This window comes from Stigmatopora argus, chromosome 21 (assembly GCF_051989625.1).
Source record: "Stigmatopora argus isolate UIUO_Sarg chromosome 21, RoL_Sarg_1.0, whole genome shotgun sequence".
Lineage (NCBI taxonomy): Eukaryota > Metazoa > Chordata > Actinopteri > Syngnathiformes > Syngnathidae > Stigmatopora > Stigmatopora argus.
Window position 1 is genome coordinate 816,743 of NC_135407.1, and position 18,506 is coordinate 835,248.

General features: G+C 54.8%; 5 protein-coding genes across 6 annotated transcripts; all 5 read left to right on the forward strand.

The window, feature by feature from the left end:
- The first annotated feature begins 242 nt into the window (after positions 1-242).
- Positions 243-2,897, forward strand: LOC144067091 (uncharacterized). Its single transcript, XM_077590586.1, has 4 exons — positions 243-572; positions 1,068-1,444; positions 1,542-2,375; positions 2,758-2,897. The coding sequence occupies exons 1-4, from the start codon at positions 302-304 to the stop codon at positions 2,779-2,781; spliced, it is 1,506 nt and encodes a 501-aa protein (XP_077446712.1). The 5' UTR covers positions 243-301; the 3' UTR covers positions 2,782-2,897.
- Positions 2,898-2,983: 86 nt separating this feature from the next.
- atf6b (activating transcription factor 6 beta) lies at positions 2,984-7,822 on the forward strand. The gene is made up of 16 exons (XM_077590585.1): positions 2,984-3,133; positions 3,450-3,499; positions 3,561-3,642; positions 3,712-3,753; positions 3,816-3,898; positions 4,002-4,191; positions 4,633-4,839; positions 4,910-5,025; positions 5,094-5,273; positions 5,361-5,443; positions 5,505-5,780; positions 5,849-5,939; positions 6,011-6,078; positions 6,612-6,711; positions 6,794-6,878; positions 6,940-7,822. The coding sequence occupies exons 1-16, from the start codon at positions 3,058-3,060 to the stop codon at positions 7,182-7,184; spliced, it is 1,974 nt and encodes a 657-aa protein (XP_077446711.1). The 5' UTR covers positions 2,984-3,057; the 3' UTR covers positions 7,185-7,822.
- Positions 7,823-7,968: 146 nt separating this feature from the next.
- LOC144067092 (histone H3-like centromeric protein A) lies at positions 7,969-9,458 on the forward strand. 2 transcript variants are annotated; one of them, XM_077590588.1, is made up of 5 exons: positions 7,969-8,226; positions 8,506-8,818; positions 8,895-9,007; positions 9,068-9,142; positions 9,219-9,458. In XM_077590588.1, exons 2-5 carry the CDS (start codon positions 8,524-8,526, stop codon positions 9,339-9,341), a joined length of 606 nt encoding a protein of 201 aa, XP_077446714.1. In that variant the 5' UTR covers positions 7,969-8,226; positions 8,506-8,523; the 3' UTR covers positions 9,342-9,458. The 2 variants fall into 2 exon arrangements, with proteins under 2 accessions (XP_077446714.1, XP_077446713.1); XM_077590587.1 differs by having other exon boundaries at positions 7,977-8,186.
- Positions 9,459-10,021: 563 nt separating this feature from the next.
- On the forward strand, positions 10,022-10,405 carry qrfp (pyroglutamylated RFamide peptide). The gene has a single exon (XM_077591281.1). It carries the CDS (start codon positions 10,022-10,024, stop codon positions 10,403-10,405), a length of 384 nt encoding a protein of 127 aa, XP_077447407.1.
- A 393-nt stretch (positions 10,406-10,798) lies between these two features.
- On the forward strand, positions 10,799-18,121 carry ints3 (integrator complex subunit 3). The gene is made up of 29 exons (XM_077590188.1): positions 10,799-11,096; positions 11,332-11,415; positions 11,782-11,865; positions 11,941-12,054; positions 12,134-12,218; positions 12,287-12,353; positions 12,412-12,553; positions 12,619-12,748; positions 12,997-13,094; positions 13,169-13,360; positions 13,422-13,509; positions 13,574-13,653; positions 13,729-13,820; positions 14,262-14,368; positions 14,433-14,549; positions 14,614-14,743; positions 14,809-14,863; positions 14,927-15,030; positions 15,099-15,263; positions 15,352-15,505; positions 15,568-15,636; positions 15,697-15,772; positions 15,861-15,974; positions 16,955-17,003; positions 17,080-17,247; positions 17,316-17,416; positions 17,502-17,574; positions 17,692-17,848; positions 17,921-18,121. Exons 1-29 carry the CDS (start codon positions 11,013-11,015, stop codon positions 17,996-17,998), a joined length of 3,057 nt encoding a protein of 1,018 aa, XP_077446314.1. The 5' UTR covers positions 10,799-11,012; the 3' UTR covers positions 17,999-18,121.
- The last annotated feature ends 385 nt before the right edge of the window (positions 18,122-18,506 follow it).

Consider the following 18,506-nt stretch of genomic DNA (forward strand, 5'->3'; position numbering starts at 1 on the left):
AATTACATTGTTTAAAGAAAACCACGGTTTTATTTTATAAACCGTGATATTTCGAGAGAGGGAAAGAGTCGCTCATTTTCTTTATCTAAAACGTTTTTAGTAATGTAAGACGAAAAGTTATTTCCTTATACGTACTTATTTAGTAATGTAAGAAGAAAAGTTATTTCCTTATACACAAGGAATGTCGCCGAGCGCCTATTTATCGGAATTGGGATCAAGAGATTCTTTGTACGCATGCGCGTCGTCACGTGATGACGAAACCCGGAAGTGGCAGTGTTTACCTCGGGGTTTTGTGTTGAAAATGGCGGCGGCGGCGGCGGTGAAGGGTGAGGAGAGGCCAACGCGGCGGCGGCGAGGGCGAAGGGAGAGCCGCCTGAGGGAAGCCGTCGAGCGACAACTGGCGGCGGCGACGGAGCGCGTCTTGCGGCTGCTGGAGGAGAGGCCCAGCCCGGATTCACGCCACCTCAGGCGGATGCTCGCCGAGGCACTCGCCGCTGCCGTCGACCCCATCTTCAGCGAGTACGAGGCAGGAGCACGAGCGCCTGCGGGGGAAGGAGAAACACAGGCGGGAGGTCAGTACTCGTCGGCTCCCACTGACGACACTCGACGTCCGACCTTTTGAAGTGGGAGAGTTGACAGAGAATAACCGAATGTCAGCCAGCCTTCTACTCCCAAATATAATGGAGGTCATGAAAAGACCCATGTTGGACACACTCCCATCAATTAAATTAAAAAGAAGTCCTAACTACCTTATTAGTCAATTTATTTTTTGGGTTATGGTGAAAAACAACAACCTGCTATTTACTCGCTATCTGCCATTGACAGCAAGAGATGACCAAACTAATGGGTGAAAAGCTACAGAATTATCATTAACCCACATCTACTAGCAATTTTTTTTAGAGTCACTCGATTGGACGTCTATCATCATCAACAACGCTGAGAGTGCATGTAAAATTTAAATTTCACAATGGGTATTTTTATCAATGTCATGTGTATTTTTTGGGAGAACTGAATATATATGACTGCGAAGAGAGCACACAAGTAACGAGATGTCTTCTCCCTTCCAGAGGCCGAGTCGGACACGACGCCGGCGGACTCGGGCGAGGGGCACTGCTGCCGAGCGTGCGGGAAATCCTTCCGCGGAGGACGTTTCCTCCTCAAGCACGTAGCCAAACACACCCAGGAGGAGGTGCCCGCCTGCGGCCTCTGCGGCGAGCGCCCGGGCTCCGGCGTCCTACTTCGACGACACCTGCAAAGGCACCGCGATCTCGGCAGGACGTGCGACGTTTGCGGCAAGAAGTTCCCCTCCGTGGGGGCGCTGGAAACGCACCGTCGGCTTCACACGGGCGAAAAGCCCTTCTCGTGCCTGGCTTGTGGGAAAAGCTTCAATCAGAAGGGAAACATGATGACGCACGTGCGAATGCACTGCCACCCCCGTGCACAGGTGGGCGCTGTGCTTTGAGTGATTTTTTTTTTTTCAACTGGGGAAGGTTTGTTAGGCTTCAGACTGGAGACTTTGTTTGTTCCACTTATGCCCTCAGACCCTTCAGACCGCCGACGCGGACGACGACATAGGAAGTGGGCGGGGCTACCACTCTCCACTAGAGGAAGACCGCAAGCCGTCCAGCCCGGACCTCCGTGAGGACGTGCCGGAAGGCCCAAGGACCGCCGTGCAAGTTAGCGTTCCTGAAAATGGCGCCCTCCCGTCCAAGGCGGCGAGCAAGTCTCTGCCGTGCAAGGAGTGCGGCAAAGCCTTTCCCGGCAAGAGGTCGCTGGACCGCCACGCCCGGCTGCACACGGGCGAGCGGCCATTCATCTGCGAGTTCTGCGGTAAGACCTTCGGAGAAAGGGCGGTCCTCAAGCGCCACCTCAAGCGGCATGTGGGTGGCGGGCCCCGCCTCCACGGCTGCGCCACCTGCGGTAAGACCTTCGCCACCAGCCAACACCTCCACGTTCACCAAAGGATCCACACGGGCGAGAAACCCTACGTGTGCCGGACTTGCGGCAAGTGCTTCCGGCAGGCGGGCAACCTGTCGGCGCACGCCAAGATCCACACGGGCGAGAAGGCCTTCGTCTGCAGCCTGTGCGGGAAGAGCTTCCGCCAAAAGATCTCGCTGGAGACACACGAGCGCTTCCACCGGAAGGAGCAAGCCTTCGCCTGCTCCGACTGCCCCAAACGCTTCGTGCAGAAGGCGGACCTCAAGCGCCACGCGCTGACGCACTCGGGCGAGAAGCCGCACGCCTGCCGCCTCTGCAACAAGCGTTACCAGGAAAAGCGCTCGCTGGAAGCGCACGCCAAGGCGCATGCCGCCGCGCCCCACGACACTACTCTCGTCTCCGTTGACGATGGGCGCTCGCCATCTAAAAATCCTGCGGTGGGGGAATAATTCCTTGGGCTTGACTCTGATTAACATGTCCTTTGGTACATTCAGTTCTACCTAATTGCTGTTGTTGTTAGTGTTTTTAATAGTAGTCAAAATGGCGAGAAGCACATTGAAACTTCTATCTATCGTTTCAGTGAAGGTAACTAATTTAATAAACAAGTCATTTGATTGACGACACTTGCAATTAGTGTTATCCTTAGCAAAAAATAAAAACAAACACTTAATTTTTGACATATTTAACTCCTTTCCGTTCACAACACAAAATTTGGGAATACAAGTTGCACATGTTTAAAAGGTAATGTTTTCACTCGATGTCCATATTGTTATTAACTGTCGTTTTTAATTTATTTTATGTTTGTTTTTTGTTTTTCAGTTGTCCGAACGAGCACGTTGGTGAAACGTGACGTAGTCTCTGTCAATACGCCGCAGCGTTATTGGCAGCACGCCCTGTCAATCATCTGGATGTCTGCCGCCTTTGGCCAATCGGCGCCGGGTTAGCAAGCGAGGGCGGGACTTCTCTAGGAAGCCATTTCCTCGTTGCTAACAGGCGAAGCGACTAGCAAGCTAAGGCGAACCTGCGTGGAGAAGGAAGCGCCCCTCCGAGACGTCCGTCGACGTCAAACTCGTGGGAGCTTCCTGAAATGATCGCCGACCTTGAGGAATAGGCGGCACCATGAGTCTAGATGTTCTGTGCGATTTGGACGTCGGACGATTCTTTGCCGACAATCTGCTAACGAGCGAGGACTGGGGTGAGTCGGTCGATTCACGCAGAAAAAAGCCGAGTAACGGCTTCGTTAGTTCGCTCGTTCACGCTCCAAAGTCAATATGCTTGTTTTCTGTGGCAACGGCAAGCTTCTTCTGGCTGTTTTGCAAAATAAAGCCTCGCGGGTTCCGCCTTCCTTCAACCCGGATGTGGCCACTCGATTAGGGACCCTGTTTTCCATCCTCCTGCATTTCTATATGGCAGATCATAACCCAGAATGGAGGGCACGCACCCCTAATCGAGTGATTGATAGGAAGTCCTTCCTGTGACGTATCTCTGAAAAGCTCCCTTTTGTCTTCCAGATGCGTGTTTGTATCGCTGCGAGGGCGACGAGCTGCAGTTGGACGCGTCGGTACGTCACGCCGCCATCCTTTGTGCAATCACCTGACAACCTGTTCATTTTCTCTCGCCAGCCGGACGACGAGCTGTCCCTCACGCTGGCCTGCGACGCCCCCTCGTCACCGTGGCGACACGCGTACGACGACATGCTGACAGGTGAGGCCCGGCGGGCGAGCGGGCGTTTGTCACACGACCCTAAAAATAGCAAAACGGCTTTGACGACAGGGGCCGACGTCCGCAGCGATGACGGGGAGCCCATGGAGCTGCGTAAGTTTGCCTAAAAGACAGGTGGGCGAGGTTGGGTTTTTTTCCAACCTATTATCCCGCAGTGTTTCAGGTGAAAGCGGAACCCCCGTCTCCGGTCTCGTCGCCGGAAGCCGAGCGGTCCCCGGCGTCGCCCTGCGACCCTCTGGTGTGTACGACCGACCCCCCCCCCCCCCACCCCCCCCCCCCCCCCCCCCCACCCCAACGCCCTTTGTCCAGCTGCCTCACTCTTGTGTGCGTGTGTCCCGCAGCTCGTCGTGAAAAACGAAAACCCGCCCACGCCTCCCTATGTGCTGGGAGACGTGATGTCGCCCCCTTCGGGCGCCGCGGAGGGGGCGCCGGCGGCACCGACGGCCGTCTTGACGCCCGATGCCACGTCCGGGACACTGTTGGGGCCGCGACTTCCCGCCGTCGTGGCGCCCGTTCAGAAACGGGCCACAGGTGGGAGAAAAATATTTAGAATCAAGCTAAATGTGGGGGGGAAATTTTCCATTTAAGTTGCGTCCAATCGTTGTGCTTGTGTCCAACTCTTTTAAACTGGGAGGGCGGCAGCATGGGGCGATCCATCCCACTTCAAATGGATTGGACGTCTAGTGAATAGCAGATGCTTTGATAAATAATCTTTAATGAATAGGCTTGAAATATGCTATTGATAACTTCATTTTAATGTCAATACATTAGTTGACCCTACCAACATGGCCGCTCCGCCGACACCATGTTGGTAAGGGCAGAGCATGGTCTTTTTGTATCTCTGCTGTGAATTCACATGAGTTTTTCCCACTAGTACATGTCCTATTCTTTTGAAGTGGGACGGTGGCGGCACGCCGCCAACCCTCCCGCTTCAATTAGATTGGGAGTGACCAAATGGATTTTGAATTTCAGGCTGTGAAAATGGCATCGGTGTGCCTCTCGCCACGTTGGAAAGCAAGAAATTTTGTCGGGCCTCCTCGACGGGTGCATCCCTCCTGATGGCCAAACCCCCCATCCAGCCCCGCCCCGTCTGCCTGGGGGCGTTGGCCGTTCCCCGCGCGCCCGCCGCCAAGACCCTGGTCCTCCACGGCCTTCCCGCCATGGAGCCGGCGCCACCCGGTGAGAGCCGCGTGCGCTATCCGCTCCCGTTACATTCCGACCGAGCGAGCTGACTTGACGCCGTCGGCAGTGGTGTGCCTGACGTCGGGCCCCGCCGTGGTCAAGATGGAGCCCGTCTCCTCCGCCGCCAAACCCATCGTCCCGGCCAACGCCACGTCGCCCGCCAACGGCTGCAACGAAGTGGACGTAAGGTCGAGCCCCGCTTCCCGTTCGCTGGTGCTCGTATTGCTCAAGGTTGACTTTTGGTCCCGCAGATAAAAGTTCTCAAGCGACAGCAGAGGATGATCAAGAACCGCGAGTCGGCGTGCCAGTCGCGCAAGAAGAAGAAAGAGTACGTGCATAACCTGGAGCTCCAACTCAGGGAAGCCCAGCAGGAGAACCAGCGGCTACGCCGCGAGAACCAGGAGCTCCGCGACAGACTGAGCGGCGACCGGGTGCGGACCACTCCTTTCGCTTTATCCCCCCGCCAAGTCAGGCGAAAGGTTGCCACATTTGCCCTTTTTTTTTTTGAATGTCTGCAGGCCGGAGAGTCCGCCACCAACAAACGAGCCGCCTGCGTGATGGCCGTCCTTTTCTTTGTCACGTTCAGCTTCGGGCCCGTCGGGTACGAGAAATTTCCCCTCGCCGTCTGGCGGGTGCTTCCACCGCGGCTTTTTGTTTGGCAGCATCTTGGACAGGAAGTGGACCGCGGGCTTCGGGGACGGCGCCGGGTCCTTCACGGGTCGACGGCTGCTGGAGATGCAGACGGCGCGGCGGGCGCCGCACCGGCGGGAGGCGGACGGCGGGGAGACGGAAGTCTTCGCCACCCGATCCTTCCCCTTCGGGAATGGCAGCTCGGCCTTGGGTCCGGCCAACGACGACGACGACAAGCTGCTGCGCCGTCTGGAGAGATACTTTAACGACACCGTCTGCCCGCGCTTCAACCGCTCCGAGTCGCTGAGGTGGGGAGAGAAACGAGGACGGGCACCAATCGGATCCTCACACCGCTTTCCCTTTTGTTGTCGGGCAGGCTGGCGGCGGAACTTCGCGGCTGGGTTCAACGTCATCAGATCAACCACAAGAAGTCGGGCGGGAAAGCCAAAAAGGCCAAAATGGCGCAGGTGGTGCGCTTGCGGCGCCCGCCTTTTAGCGCAACATCCGTGACCCCGTTTTTTTTTTGTCTGTATTGCAGCGGGCTCAGCTGAGGAAAGCTAACATGTCCAGATACGTTCCGGCTGAGACGCATCGCTCCATCGAAAGGTGGGTACACCGCCGATGCACCCGACCCCTCGACTTTGGCTTAACTGGGGGTGTAAAACATGCGGTCCGCGGGCCGGAAACTGCCCGTTAAGGGAGACCGATCGGGCCTGATGGGAACTTTGTAGCCCCATCATACATCATTACATTCTTTCATTGTTTTTCCCACAAGGGTACCGCGGAACTATGAACGATGTTTATGAGTTACGTGCTGAAGGGCGCGCACTACTACTCTTTGCTCAATTCTCTATCTGCAATCACACATCGAAAAATCAATTAAAATTAAACTGGCCGTCGTCCCTCCTCCTTCAGTGCCATTGACGGGGCTAGATGTCCAATCCATTTTGACTGGGAATGAATAAACATTAGCCCCACCCCCCTCAGTCCAAATGGATTGGATGTCTAGCGTCGTCAATAGCGGCAAATAAGTTCACTTTTTTGGACAAAAAATAAAGTGGTCCAGCCAACTTGAGATCTAGTCTGAGTTTGACACCCCTGGGCTGAACCGACCCCCCCCCCCCCCCCTTCTCTTTCAGTCAGCTGCAAGTGGTTCCCAGGCCTGAGGTTACCTACGGCGACTTCCTGGACGCCATCGACCGGCGTGAAGACACCTTCTACGTGGTGTCGTTCAGACGAGTGGGTTATAAGTCGAGCGTTGGTGCTCCCCGGCCGCCATTTTGCTAACGTGTATGTGTGTATGTGTGTTTTTTTGCCACAGGACCACCTGCTGCTTCCCGCCATCAGCCACAACAAAACCCGCCGTCCCAAAATGTCGCTGGTCATGCCCGCCATGTCCGTCAACGGTAAGTCACCCTTTTTCCTAAAGGGGATCGCCCTAACCCTGACGGCGGGTTCTTTTGGCAGAGAGCGTGTACGACGCGTCTCCGGGCTACGAGCTGATGATGCAAGTGGACTGCGAGGTGATGGACACGCGCACCGTCCCCATCAAATGGTCGGCGGTCCCGCCGTCCCTGCGCCAGCCGCCGCTGTCGGCGGCGGCAGCGCCTCCGCCCCACGCCGCCAATCGCACGGCTCTGCGCGGACGCTCCCAGCACGGGCCCCCGCCCTCCTCGCCCGACTACCTCATCGGCCGATCGGGGGGCGTCTGAAGGACGGCCGCCCGACCCCGTGTTTGTTTTTTTTATTATTTAATATTTGTATATAGTGATGTGTAAAATGGTTTATGTTTTTTTTTTTTTAGATTTTTGAATGTTGCTCTGCGGAGAAAAGTGTTCATGTTGTGTTCGTGTTCAGTCCGTCTGGCTACTTCCTCTTTTTTCTTTTAATAATTAAAGTTTGAAAGGTGGCCAGCTACATTTTTCTTTGGTAAAATGGCCTTTATTTTGACGAGCACAAGAAACGTGACGGAATATGGTTTTGGATGTGCTGTATTTACATTTGTAAATATCAACTTTTACCTCGATTACCAAATGAAAGATGAAATTGATTTTCAACACTGTATTTTTTTTTAATTTATGTTTACAGGCATTTTCCTTATAAACGCACCTGACAGATACAGATAGGGTTCAATATTAGTTCCAACAAGAAGACAAAAAAAATAATTTTAACAGTTAAGAGTATGTTATTGACATTTTTAACCAGGGGCTTTAGTTGAAAAAAATATTAACGTTTTTTACCCCCCAACAAATATTGCCCTGAACAGTAATTCATTGCACCTGCTCCACCGGAGTTCTGGACGTGTCAAAATTAACAAATAAAATGATCAATTAATATTTTTATGGTATAACTTGTGTACTTTAAGGAGCTTTTTATTTTTCATAAACAGAAAAAAGGCAACAAAGAAATTTCTGTTTATCCTGTTTTTTTTTTTATTTACGTTGTTGATGCACAGCGTTCATCGGTAAGATGTCACTTCCGGACACAAGTCCCTCCCTCGCACCCTGATTGGTCGGAAGTTCTTGCAGCGTCGTTTGAATAGGATGGTCTCCTCGTTGTTTTTCCACACCGGATTTTCATAGCAGACTTTATTGTGACCCATTTTGCATGAGAAAGGAAGGCTGACAATCACCGAATAGATCCGACAAACGTTAAAAACAGACATTTTATTTGCGTCTTGTGACCTTTGAAAGGAATCTGAGTCGACGAGAAAGGTACCCCGTTTCATTGACTTCTCCGTTGTCTAGTTTGAAGGTGCGTTTTGAGATCAGTTCTTCAAGATGGCGTGCTTTCGTTCTTTGCTTTCATAAACCTTCCAATAACCTGCTTAACTATCAAGTTACAACTTAGAATAGATCTTTATTCAACCGGAGCATAATTTAAGAATGTTGAAAATGGACATTGGTTTTGTTTCAAATATACCAAAAAAAAGTAAATGTAATCAGTTAGTTAGAGCAGACTAGCAGATGGGCGACCCCTGCTGTAGTGGGAGCGCTCGTGGTGGTCACTGATGCCCCGCGTCACCTTTTGTAGCCTCAGGTCATCCGTGCCATGCACCACGGGTCCTCGTTTAGCCGAAGGAAAGGCGTAACCCCGCGCCGCCGACCCCAGGAGTCGTTGTCGCCCCGCCCGGGCCCCTCTGGATCCGGGCGCACCCCTCGCCCGGGCCCCTCTGGATCCGGGCACTCCCCTCGCCCGGGCCCCTCTGGATCCGGGAGCGCCCCTCGCCCAGGCCCCTCTGGATCCGGGCGTGCCCCTCGCCCGGGCCCCTCTGGATCCGGGCGCGCCCCTCGCCCCTCTGGATCCGGGCGCCCCAGTCGCCCAGGTCCCTCCCCACCCAGACCAGGTGAGCCCGCTCTCCCGCCCGCCAGCTCCGTACCGCCAGTCGTCAGAGCGTTTTTTGTTTTTTGTTTTTCCTTCAGGGGGCTCGCCCAGGAGACGGCGCTTTCGGCCCGGGACCAAAGCCCTGATGGAAATCCGCAAATACCAGAAGAGCACCGAACTCCTCTTGCGGAAGGCGCCCTTCTCTCGCGTGGTGAGGACTCGCCGCACTCCCGCCAGAAGGCAGGGTACACGTTGACATCCCGACCCGCAGGTCCGTGAGCTGTGCCAGATTTACAGCAGAGGGGATCTCAGGTGGCAATCTTTGGCCCTGATGGCGCTGCAGGAGGTGAGGGGCGTCCCGTCCCGGTGGGTCGCCCGCTAAAATCAAGGTCACGCTGCTGACGACGGCTCTCCTCCCGCAGGCGGCCGAGTCCTTCTTGGTGATGGTGTTCTCGGACGCCAACTTGTGCGCCATCCACGCCAAGCGGGTCACCTTGTTTCCCCGCGACGTCCAGCTCGCCCAACGGATCCGTGGGCCCGACTGAGTCGAGCGGCCGCCGTGCCGACCTCCACCGCCTTTGGCGGAATTGTACATTTATCATTTTAGGGACTTTCGTGAATTCCGTTTTTATATTTCGTCAATAAAGTCATTTGACAAACAAGCCCCGCCCACTTTCTTTTCAGGCGACGGCGAACCTGACGCTACCAACAAACCACTCTTTGGTGGTGATGTCAAGGGCGATGAATGAGGCGAATAAATCGAGAGAAGATGCATATTCACTTGGTTTTTTTTCGCCTGAAATGGTAAAATTTCAAAATCAAAACGTCCGATCTTCCGCCACCACAATTGAAGTCAAATCCTCGTTAAGTAGAAGCCAGTCCGGCGTCAAGGTCGACAAAGGACAATGTCTCGTCGCTGGCGTCTTGGAGACGTTTTCGTGCCGACGAGCACGCTAATGAGGCCGGCGCGGTAATCAGGCCGCTAATTACGCATCGGAGCTATCAAAAAACGTGCGTCAGCGAGCCGGCCGGCGACGCCCACCTCTGACCCTTTAAAAAGGTCAGGGCGCCGACTTGGCGCAATGCCGACGCTCCGCCAGGATTTCAAGTCACTCTAAAGGTAGGAAGGCTTTTTCCATGTTTTGGAGTCTGGATGGCATATTGATAGGATGCAAGCATATTTTATTTCAAGTTGTTGATATGAAGGAAGCCTCAATCCTTTCAGATGAAGGCGTGCGCATCACCCGGTGGCTGCAGGCTGGCCCTCCTGTCCCTGAGCCTCCTGCTGCCGATCCCCCCCACCGCGACCCCGCATCCCCGGCCCCCCGCGGCGGGGTCGCTCGGCCCGCGCTCGACGTCCTTCGCTTTCTCCTCCCGTCTTTCTTCCGGGTCCTCCCGCGAGGTGTGGGGGGAGCGGCCCCAGGCGGTGCTCGGGATGCGGTTTCCTTCTCGCCAGGCCAGAGAGGACGGCGCCCTGGGTGGCGGGGGCGGAGGCTCCAGGAGCGGCGAGGCCCTCAACTCCATCCTGGGGGGCCTCCAGAGCACGGGGCGAGAGAAAGGCGGATTCGGCTTTCGCTTTGGCAGAAACTCCGCCTTTCGGGGGGGCTGAAAGTTCCACCTGTATCGAATTGCTCCTCTAATAAAAGCATGAAAGCCTCATTTCTGCGTGTCCACGAATTCACAAAACTAAACTGAATTTCTAATTATGTAACTTATTTATTGCATCTCTGCCTTTCATGGAAAAAAGTCTCAAAATTGTTTTAAAATTAAGCAATTTAAAGCTCTTATCAAAGTGCATGCTGTATTGACTATTATGGTACTGATACAAAATGGCCGACGGTCGTCTCTATTCAGACATCTAGTTTAAAATGTAGGGTATCTAACAAGGGAGCAGCCTCAAACAGAAGTCCCATTTTTTTTAGGCTCCCAAAGCATCTCGCCAATTGGCTCCGGCTCGCTCTTTGTCTCTTCTCCTATTGGCCAAGGTTGACGACACTCTGAATCCTCCGAACAGTGATTGGAGGCGAGGCCTCGCGTCACGTCGCTTTACTTCCTCAAATCGAAATACTAGCACGAAGCGGGACACTAGGAAAGCTCATTGTGGGCAACTTTGAGCAACGAGTGCCTTTCTTTCCCCTCTTGTCGTCCGCCTGCGCGGGGGAGGGGGAAGCAACTGAGGAGGTAGGCCGAGCGAAGCGGCCGCCGTGCCGGCGGAGATGGAGGCCGCCCCGGCCAAGGCCAAGCCGCAGGGTCGCCTGCTGGTGTCCACGCAGCTCGACGCCAAAGATGAGCTGGAGGAGGTGCGTGTCTCGGTGGGAAACAAGCTTCGCGCTGGGAAGCGAAGGAAAAATTGGGGCTTTGTTTTCACCCGTCCGCCGGCTATAGGCTACTTAGGCCAGCGGCTACGGACGTTAGCCTAGCTTGTTAGCATCAAACTGCAACCGGGAGCCTGTAAACAAATGGACAACCGGGAGGGCGCATGCGCCGGCGAATCACTTTTTTTACGTGCGCGCGTGTGTATGCTTGTGTGTGTAGAAACTGGACCGCTCCGTGGGAGTGGTGCACTCATTGACCAATGGCCTTTCCGAGAGAGAAGCTAACGACGCCCTTACGGCCAATGTAAGTAGAGACGTCATCAACAGTCGACGAGCTCCTCTGCTTCCACAATATTTGGAGTTCATCCTCTCAAATGCTTTAATGTCAAACCTGATCTGGGAGATTCTGGCTAGGAAATCATGCATACATTTAGTTTTGTACCAGCAAGACCAGTAACAAAACATAACTAAGTGCTGTATTTGTTGTTATGGTACTGTTTTCAAATATTTCCACATTAGGCGGATCATCTGTCCCATTTGGTACTAAAATCATGGGCACTACAATACGTAACTCTTGGACGGCTCGCTCCATTGCAATTATGAAAGAATGAGAAACATTGACGTGACTGTGTAGTTTAGTGATGGCGGGTTTTGTTACCGTGGCAACCAGGTGTGTAAAGGCCAGCAGCAGCACGAGGAGGTTTGTCTCGGTCTCTTGGCGCTTCTCCTCGCCGAGCCGGCACAAGCCCAGAGGGTAAGGACGGACTCCCCCCGCTTGTCGCTTTGTCCTAAAATAACAACGGCGAACAATTTTGTCGTTTGTGCGCAGTGCTACCGAGACCTGACCCTGGTGAACAGAGATGGAATGAGTGTGATCCTGGTGAAGATCAACCAGATCTTAATGGAGAAGTTCCTCAAGTTGCAAGACGTCCCCAGAAAGCAGGTGAATGCACGCGGCAACACCAAGCATGTCTTTACGTCTTCTTGATGCGTGCGTGCGTGCGTGGGTGCTCGGCTTGCAGTTGGTGTGGCTGGTCAGAGAGTTGGTGAAAAGCGGCGTGATGGCAACGGACGGCGTCGTCATGACGCTGCTCAAACAGATTGCGGGTCAGTTCTGGCGAGCCATCGAGTGAGCGAGCCCACCCGGAAACCTTATGCCGTGTGTACCTGCGCAGGGGGAGACGTATCCGCCAAGAACTTGTGGTTGGCTGAAAGCGTCTTGGACATCTTGCTGGAGCAAAAGTAGGACGAGCCATCGCGGAGCCTCCCCGCCCAAAACCTGACCCTTGTGCCCGTGCAGGGAGTGGCTGATAAAGAGTGGGATGCTGATCGCCATGTCGGTCTACACGTACCTGCGCCTGATCGTGGACCATGGCGCCCCCAACCTGCTAGCTCTCCGCCAAAAGGAGGTGGACTTTTGCATCGGGATGCTGCGGGAGAAGGTGAGCGAACCGTCGAGGCCGAGCGCCAGCCAGCGTGAACCCCCCCGCCGCCGCTTTGTGCGCAGTTCTTGGAGTGCGTGATCATCGGACGAGATCTGGTGCGCCTGCTGCAGAACGTGGCTCGGATCCCCGAGATGGATCTCCTGTGGAGGGACCTGCTCCACAACCCCCAAGTCCTTAGTCCTCAATTCACAGGTGAGAACGGCCACATTGTTTTTTTTGGGTAATGAGACACGGCTGCCATCTCTCTGAATTAAGATGCCGAGTGGGTAAAAACGAAAAATGAATAGATCATTTTGACTTGGTCATTTCTTTAGATAAATATCCGTGATGGGTCTCCTAACTACGAATAATCGGTCCTGAAAAATAATAAATCGGTAGATTCCGATTCTGGCCATCTGGACGTTTATGCCGAAAGCCTTTTATTCGCTCCCTGACGTCAGGCGTCCTCCAGCTGCTGACGGCTCGGACGTCCCGCAAGTTCCTGGCGTGCCGTTTGACCCCCGACATGGAGACCAAGCTCCTCTTCATGACCTCCAGGGTAGGTGGCGGCGGTCTCCCGCCGGTCTCCCGCCGGTCTCCGCACGCTCTCCAATGTCGCCGTGGCGCACGCAGGTCCGCTTCGGGCAGCAGAAGCGCTACCAAGACTGGTTCCAGCGCCAGTACCTGTCCATGGCGGAGAGCCAGTCGCTGCGCTGCGATCTCATCCGCTACATCTGTGGCGTGGTGCACCCGTCCAACGAGGTCCTCAGCTCCGACATCCTGCCGCGCTGGGCCATCATTGGCTGGCTGCTCACCACCTGCACGGTAAGTCTTGGCGGCGGGGGCCGACTTGTGGGGGCTTCTAACTAAAAAGGTGTGCGCGCAGTCCAACGTGGCCGCCTCCAACGCCAAGCTGGCGCTTTTCTACGACTGGCTGTTCTTCAACCCCGATAAGGACAGCATCATGAACATCGGTAAGACGTTCGACGGCGCGCGTGCCGCGTGGTTTTTAACGGAGGCGCGGGCGGTGTGACGCAGAGCCGGCGATTCTGGTGATGCACCATTCCATGAAGCCTCATCCCGCCATCACGGCTACGCTGCTGGACTTCATGTGTCGGGTGAGGCGCCGCGTCGCAATGGGGCGCTGGTGAACTCCTCGCGCCCTGAACGGCGTCCCCCGTTTCCACCCGCAGATCATTCCTCACTTCTTTCCGCCGTTGGAGGTTCAAGTTCGTCAGGGCGTCTTCAACTCGCTCACGTTCATCATGGAGAAGCGAGTGCTGGCGTAAGTCTCTCGCGGATTTTAGACGGGCCAACGGTCGTCGTCTTCTGATCATTTCTCAATCGGGGAAAAAACACAGGTCGAGAAAGCGAGCGGCCATTCGGGTCGTTGGACGCGAATTAGTTTAGCGTTGGGCGATACGAAATTCGATTATCGGCGATCTCATAAAGGTTGAATTTTAAAAACAAAGTTACATTTGTTCAAAAAAAGTGGGTCAAAAATGTACGGCTCGCGAGTCAAATATGGCTCTTTAATTTGCTTTGTTCAGTTTTTATTCCACAAAAGTGTTGTTTTGTCATTCATTGACATTTATGTTACTAAAAATTGTAACATTTAATTATTATGTTTTTTTTCTTCATGGTTTTGCATATAAATGGTCAGTAATGTGCTGTAATTTTAGTTAAAAAAAACATTTACATTAGCTTTATGATTTTGCTCTCGTAGGCACTTGGCGCCGTTGTTTGACAATCCCAAGTTGGACCGAGAACTTCGCTCCATGCTCCGAGAAAGGTTTCCGGAGTTCTGCAGCGCCCCCTCGCCACCGACGGAAGGTACGCGCGCTCGCGCCGATGCACGGACGGTGCGTGAACGCCTCGTGTGTGTTTGTGTATGTAGTCAAAATGGAGGAGATGGCGTCCATGGAGATGGAGAACATGATGGACAAGGAAGAAGGTTGCTACGACAACACAGAAGCGGCCTTCAGCGACGACGAGGAGGAGGTCAACAACAAAGGTCGGCGTCTTGCTCGTCCCCCCCGATGAGAACGAGAGTTCAAATCCTTCCACTTTGTCGGCAGGAAAGAAGCGCGAGTTTCGGTTTCATCCAATCAGAGAGGCTGTGGTGGAGGAGCCCGCCGACATCACGCCCTGGCTCCACCAATTGGAGGACACCATGAGGGACAAGGTGGTCCAGCTGCAGAAGTCCAGGTGGGAGTCCCACGAGGAATTAGACGCCGATTTCCGCTCAATAATCGTCCTTCTCTTGCCCCCAGCGATACGGAGACGCAGTGCGAAGTCATGCAGGACATCGTGGACCTCATCCTGGAGGTGGGACGCCGGCGCGTCGGAGCGGACCGGCCGGGGACACCGTTAACGGCGCGTGCCTTGCAGGTGGACTTTGACACGGAGCAGATGTCGGCGTTAGCCTCGTGTCTGGCGGAAATTTTCAAAGAGCATTTCCGAGGGGACGTCCTCCCCGAAGACATCACCGACGAGTAAGACGGCGCGGGGGAGTCGCCACTTTTCCCGGCGGTTCTCACACGGCTACTCTCCCTCGCTTCAGGTCTCTGGAGGAGTCGGTATGCAAGGCGGTGTGTCTGGTCTTCCGCAACTTGGTGACCATGCAGGAGGACAACAGCGGCTTCTCCGTTCTTCTGGACATGTTGGCCGAACTTTACCAGAAGCAACCCAAGATTGGTTACCATCTACTTTACTACCTCAAAGCCAGGTGAGCATAAAACGCTGGTGGCGTAGCCCCGCCCCCACCCGGCCGGACGGCCGTCCTGACAGCTGGATTTTATCGCGACCGCGCTCAGCAAAGCGGCCAACGGCAAGATGATGCTGTACGAGTCCTTCGCCCAGGCCACGGCGCTGGGCGACCTTCACACGTGCCTGATGATGGACATGAAGGCGTGTCAGGAGGACGACGTCCGACTACTCTGCTACCTGACGCCGTCCATCTATTCTGAGGTGAGCCCGTCATGCGCCCCCCCCTAATTCTGCACGCGCCGTCCCAGCAATTATTCTTTCAGTTCCCAGACGAGACGTTGCGGAGCGGCGAGCTGCTCAACATGATCGTGGCCGTCATCGACTCGACTCAGGTAAAACGCCGCGGCGTCCGGACGGGAGACGACGGGGCTAACGTGGGTGTCGCCGTGCAGTTGCAGGAATTGATGTGCCACGTGATGATGGGCAACTTGGTCATGTTCCGGAAGGACTCGGTCCTCAACATCCTCAGTAAGCGCGCCGGGCTCGGGCTGGGGCGCGGCGGGGCCGGCGCCGCCTGACGCGTTTGCTCTCCTCTTTCTTTCCTTCCTGCGGCCAGTCCAGTCGTTGGACTGGGAGACCTTTGAGCAGTACAGCACGTGGCAGCTCTTCCTCGCGCACAGCATTCCCTTGGAGGCCATCATCCCCATCCTGCAACACCTCAAGTACAAAGGTAGCTCTTTCCCGTTGTCCGCGACTTTACGTATTTTCTCGCATATACGCCGTATTTGTCGCTCCAAAAAACGATGACTGGTACATTATTATTTTGACGTCTATGAATGAAATTCAAGACAAAATAACCGTATCTTGAATAAAACGTGTAAAAACTCACTTATTGTGCCTGGCGTTGCTCGCTCAGGGCGCCGCCATCTGACCTAGGGATGACAAATTAGAGCGCTACGGACACACTTCCTTGTTGTACAGCTCACGTGACTTCCTTTTTGAATTTATCTACGTGCAGGCAACACTCGATTCATACAGTATCTCAGAAATACCTCGTGGGAGGATTCATCTTAAGATTTTCCTTTCAAAGTCACACATTTGTACTCCCTATTAAAAGCATGAATATGGAGGTGAAAATTGGGAATCGGGGGGCGGCTTTTACGCGAGAAATTGTCAAATTCAACAATTTTAAGGGGGCCGTTTATGGTACACGGTCGATTGCTCGTCGATCTTTTGGTCGCCCGGAAGATTATTGATAATTACCATTTAAATGGTTGCTCAAATTCCCTAAATACAAACTGCGAATGACTATTTAGTCATACTTAATGCCCTAGTAATTATTAGGCTAAAGAAAAGCTCCAAATTTCCCGGACTTGTATTGTTTTTTGTTGGAGAACTTGTTAAGACCCTGACGGACGTCGCTTCTTAAAGGGACAGCGCATGTACATACAAACTTTTCTACACTCGCACGTGGGCTCAGTGAAACTGCTCATGGCCATTGTTGGCTTTTATTCATGCGTAGACCGTGGTGTTTTACCTTGTTTGGTCGCCCGTTGTTGCGGTCCGGGCGACCTAAAGACCGCGACCAAAAGACCGGCGACCAATCGACCGCACACGGCCGTTTATACGCGGAGGCGGCTAATATGCGAGAAAATGCGCTATTGAAACAATTTGAAATTTGGAGTGGAATTGGACATATTTTGCTGATAGAACACCCCGAGGCCCTGTCCTGCCTGCTGCTGCAACTTCGGCGGGAAAAGTAAGGCGCCGGGGCGCTTAGGGGTCGGTGGGCTGGCGGTCGCCGGCCCCGCCTCTCACCTTTCTCTGCGCGTCAGGCCCAGCGAGGAGATGGTGAAGATGGTCCTGAGCAGGCCCTGCCACAGCGAGGACCAGTTCACCACCAGCCTGCTGCGCCACTGGGCGTCCAAACACGACGACACGCTGGCCGAACACATCAAGGCGCAGCTCATCAAGAACAACAACCAGCCGCGGAAGAGACAAAGGTGGGCGGGGCTCGGCGGAAAGGCCGAACGGAAGCCCGCGCCGACTGACCCCGGTGCTGGATTTTCAGTTTGCGGAGCTCCAGTAGTAAACTGGCCCAGCTGACCCTGGAGCAGATCCTGGAACACCTGGACAACCTCAGGTTGAGTCTGAACAACACCAAGAACAGCTGTGAGCACGCCCGCGCCCTTCCGTTTCGTGGGCGGACGGACGGACGGACGGACGTACGGGTGACCGCCGTCCACGTGTGTTTCAGTCTTCAGCCAGACGCCGATCCTGCAGGCCTTGCAGCACGTTCAGGCCAGTTGCGACGAAGGACACAAGATGAGGTAGGCGAGCGCACGTGTAAATAGCCCACCGGCGCGGCGCGCACGTGTATATAGTCGTGAGCCTGACGCCGTGCGCACGTGTAAATAGTCGTGAGCCTGACGCGGTATCCGCCGCAGGTTCAGTGACCTCTTCGCCTTGGCCGAAGAGTATGAAGACTCGCAGGCCAAGCCGCCCAAGTCTCGGCGCAAGGCGGCCGCCACTTCGCCGCGCTCCAGGAAGGGCGCCGCGCCGCCCAGCAACAACGAGGAGGAGAGCGCCTCCAGCAGCGCCTCGGTACGCCCGCTTTAACGCTCGGCGTGGGCGTCGCCGTGCCGCGTTGACCTGGTTTTAACGTTTGCGCCCTAGGAGGAGGAGGACTCCAAGCCCAAAGCTCCCAAGAGGAAGAGGAAATGCTCCTCGGCCGTGGCGTCCGACAGCGACTGACCCCGCCCACTGTGCGCGCCGCCGCTGGGACACTTTGAACTCTTATCTCAGAGGTTTCTCACTTGCTCGAATATTTTTTTTTAGCAGCCCTTTCCTTCCTCGCAGTAAAACCATTTGTATAAAGCTTTTAGTCTTATTTTGAAAGCCGGCGACGACGCCCCGCCCCCGTCGTTAGCCCAGACGGGCGGCAGGTGCGTGGCTGCCGTCAACATTTTTAGGGAGAGCTTTCCAGCGGCTCGAGGAAAAGCAGCCCGCCATCATGTCACGTCAGTCTCTGCGGACTCCGGCGGTGACTCGGGAAGGAATCCCGGAATTCTTCATCCCGCCGCGCAGCCCGCGGCTCCCTCGAAGCGCCTCACCCGCCGGCGGCGGCGGCGGCGGCGGCGGCAGGTCGCACGCCTCCCAAGATGATGACACCGCCCGGGCGTCGGACATATCCCGCGATAGCGACGCAACGACACGGGCGGCCTTGTCCTTGCCTCACGTGGCGAAGGTGGTCACTCCCTAC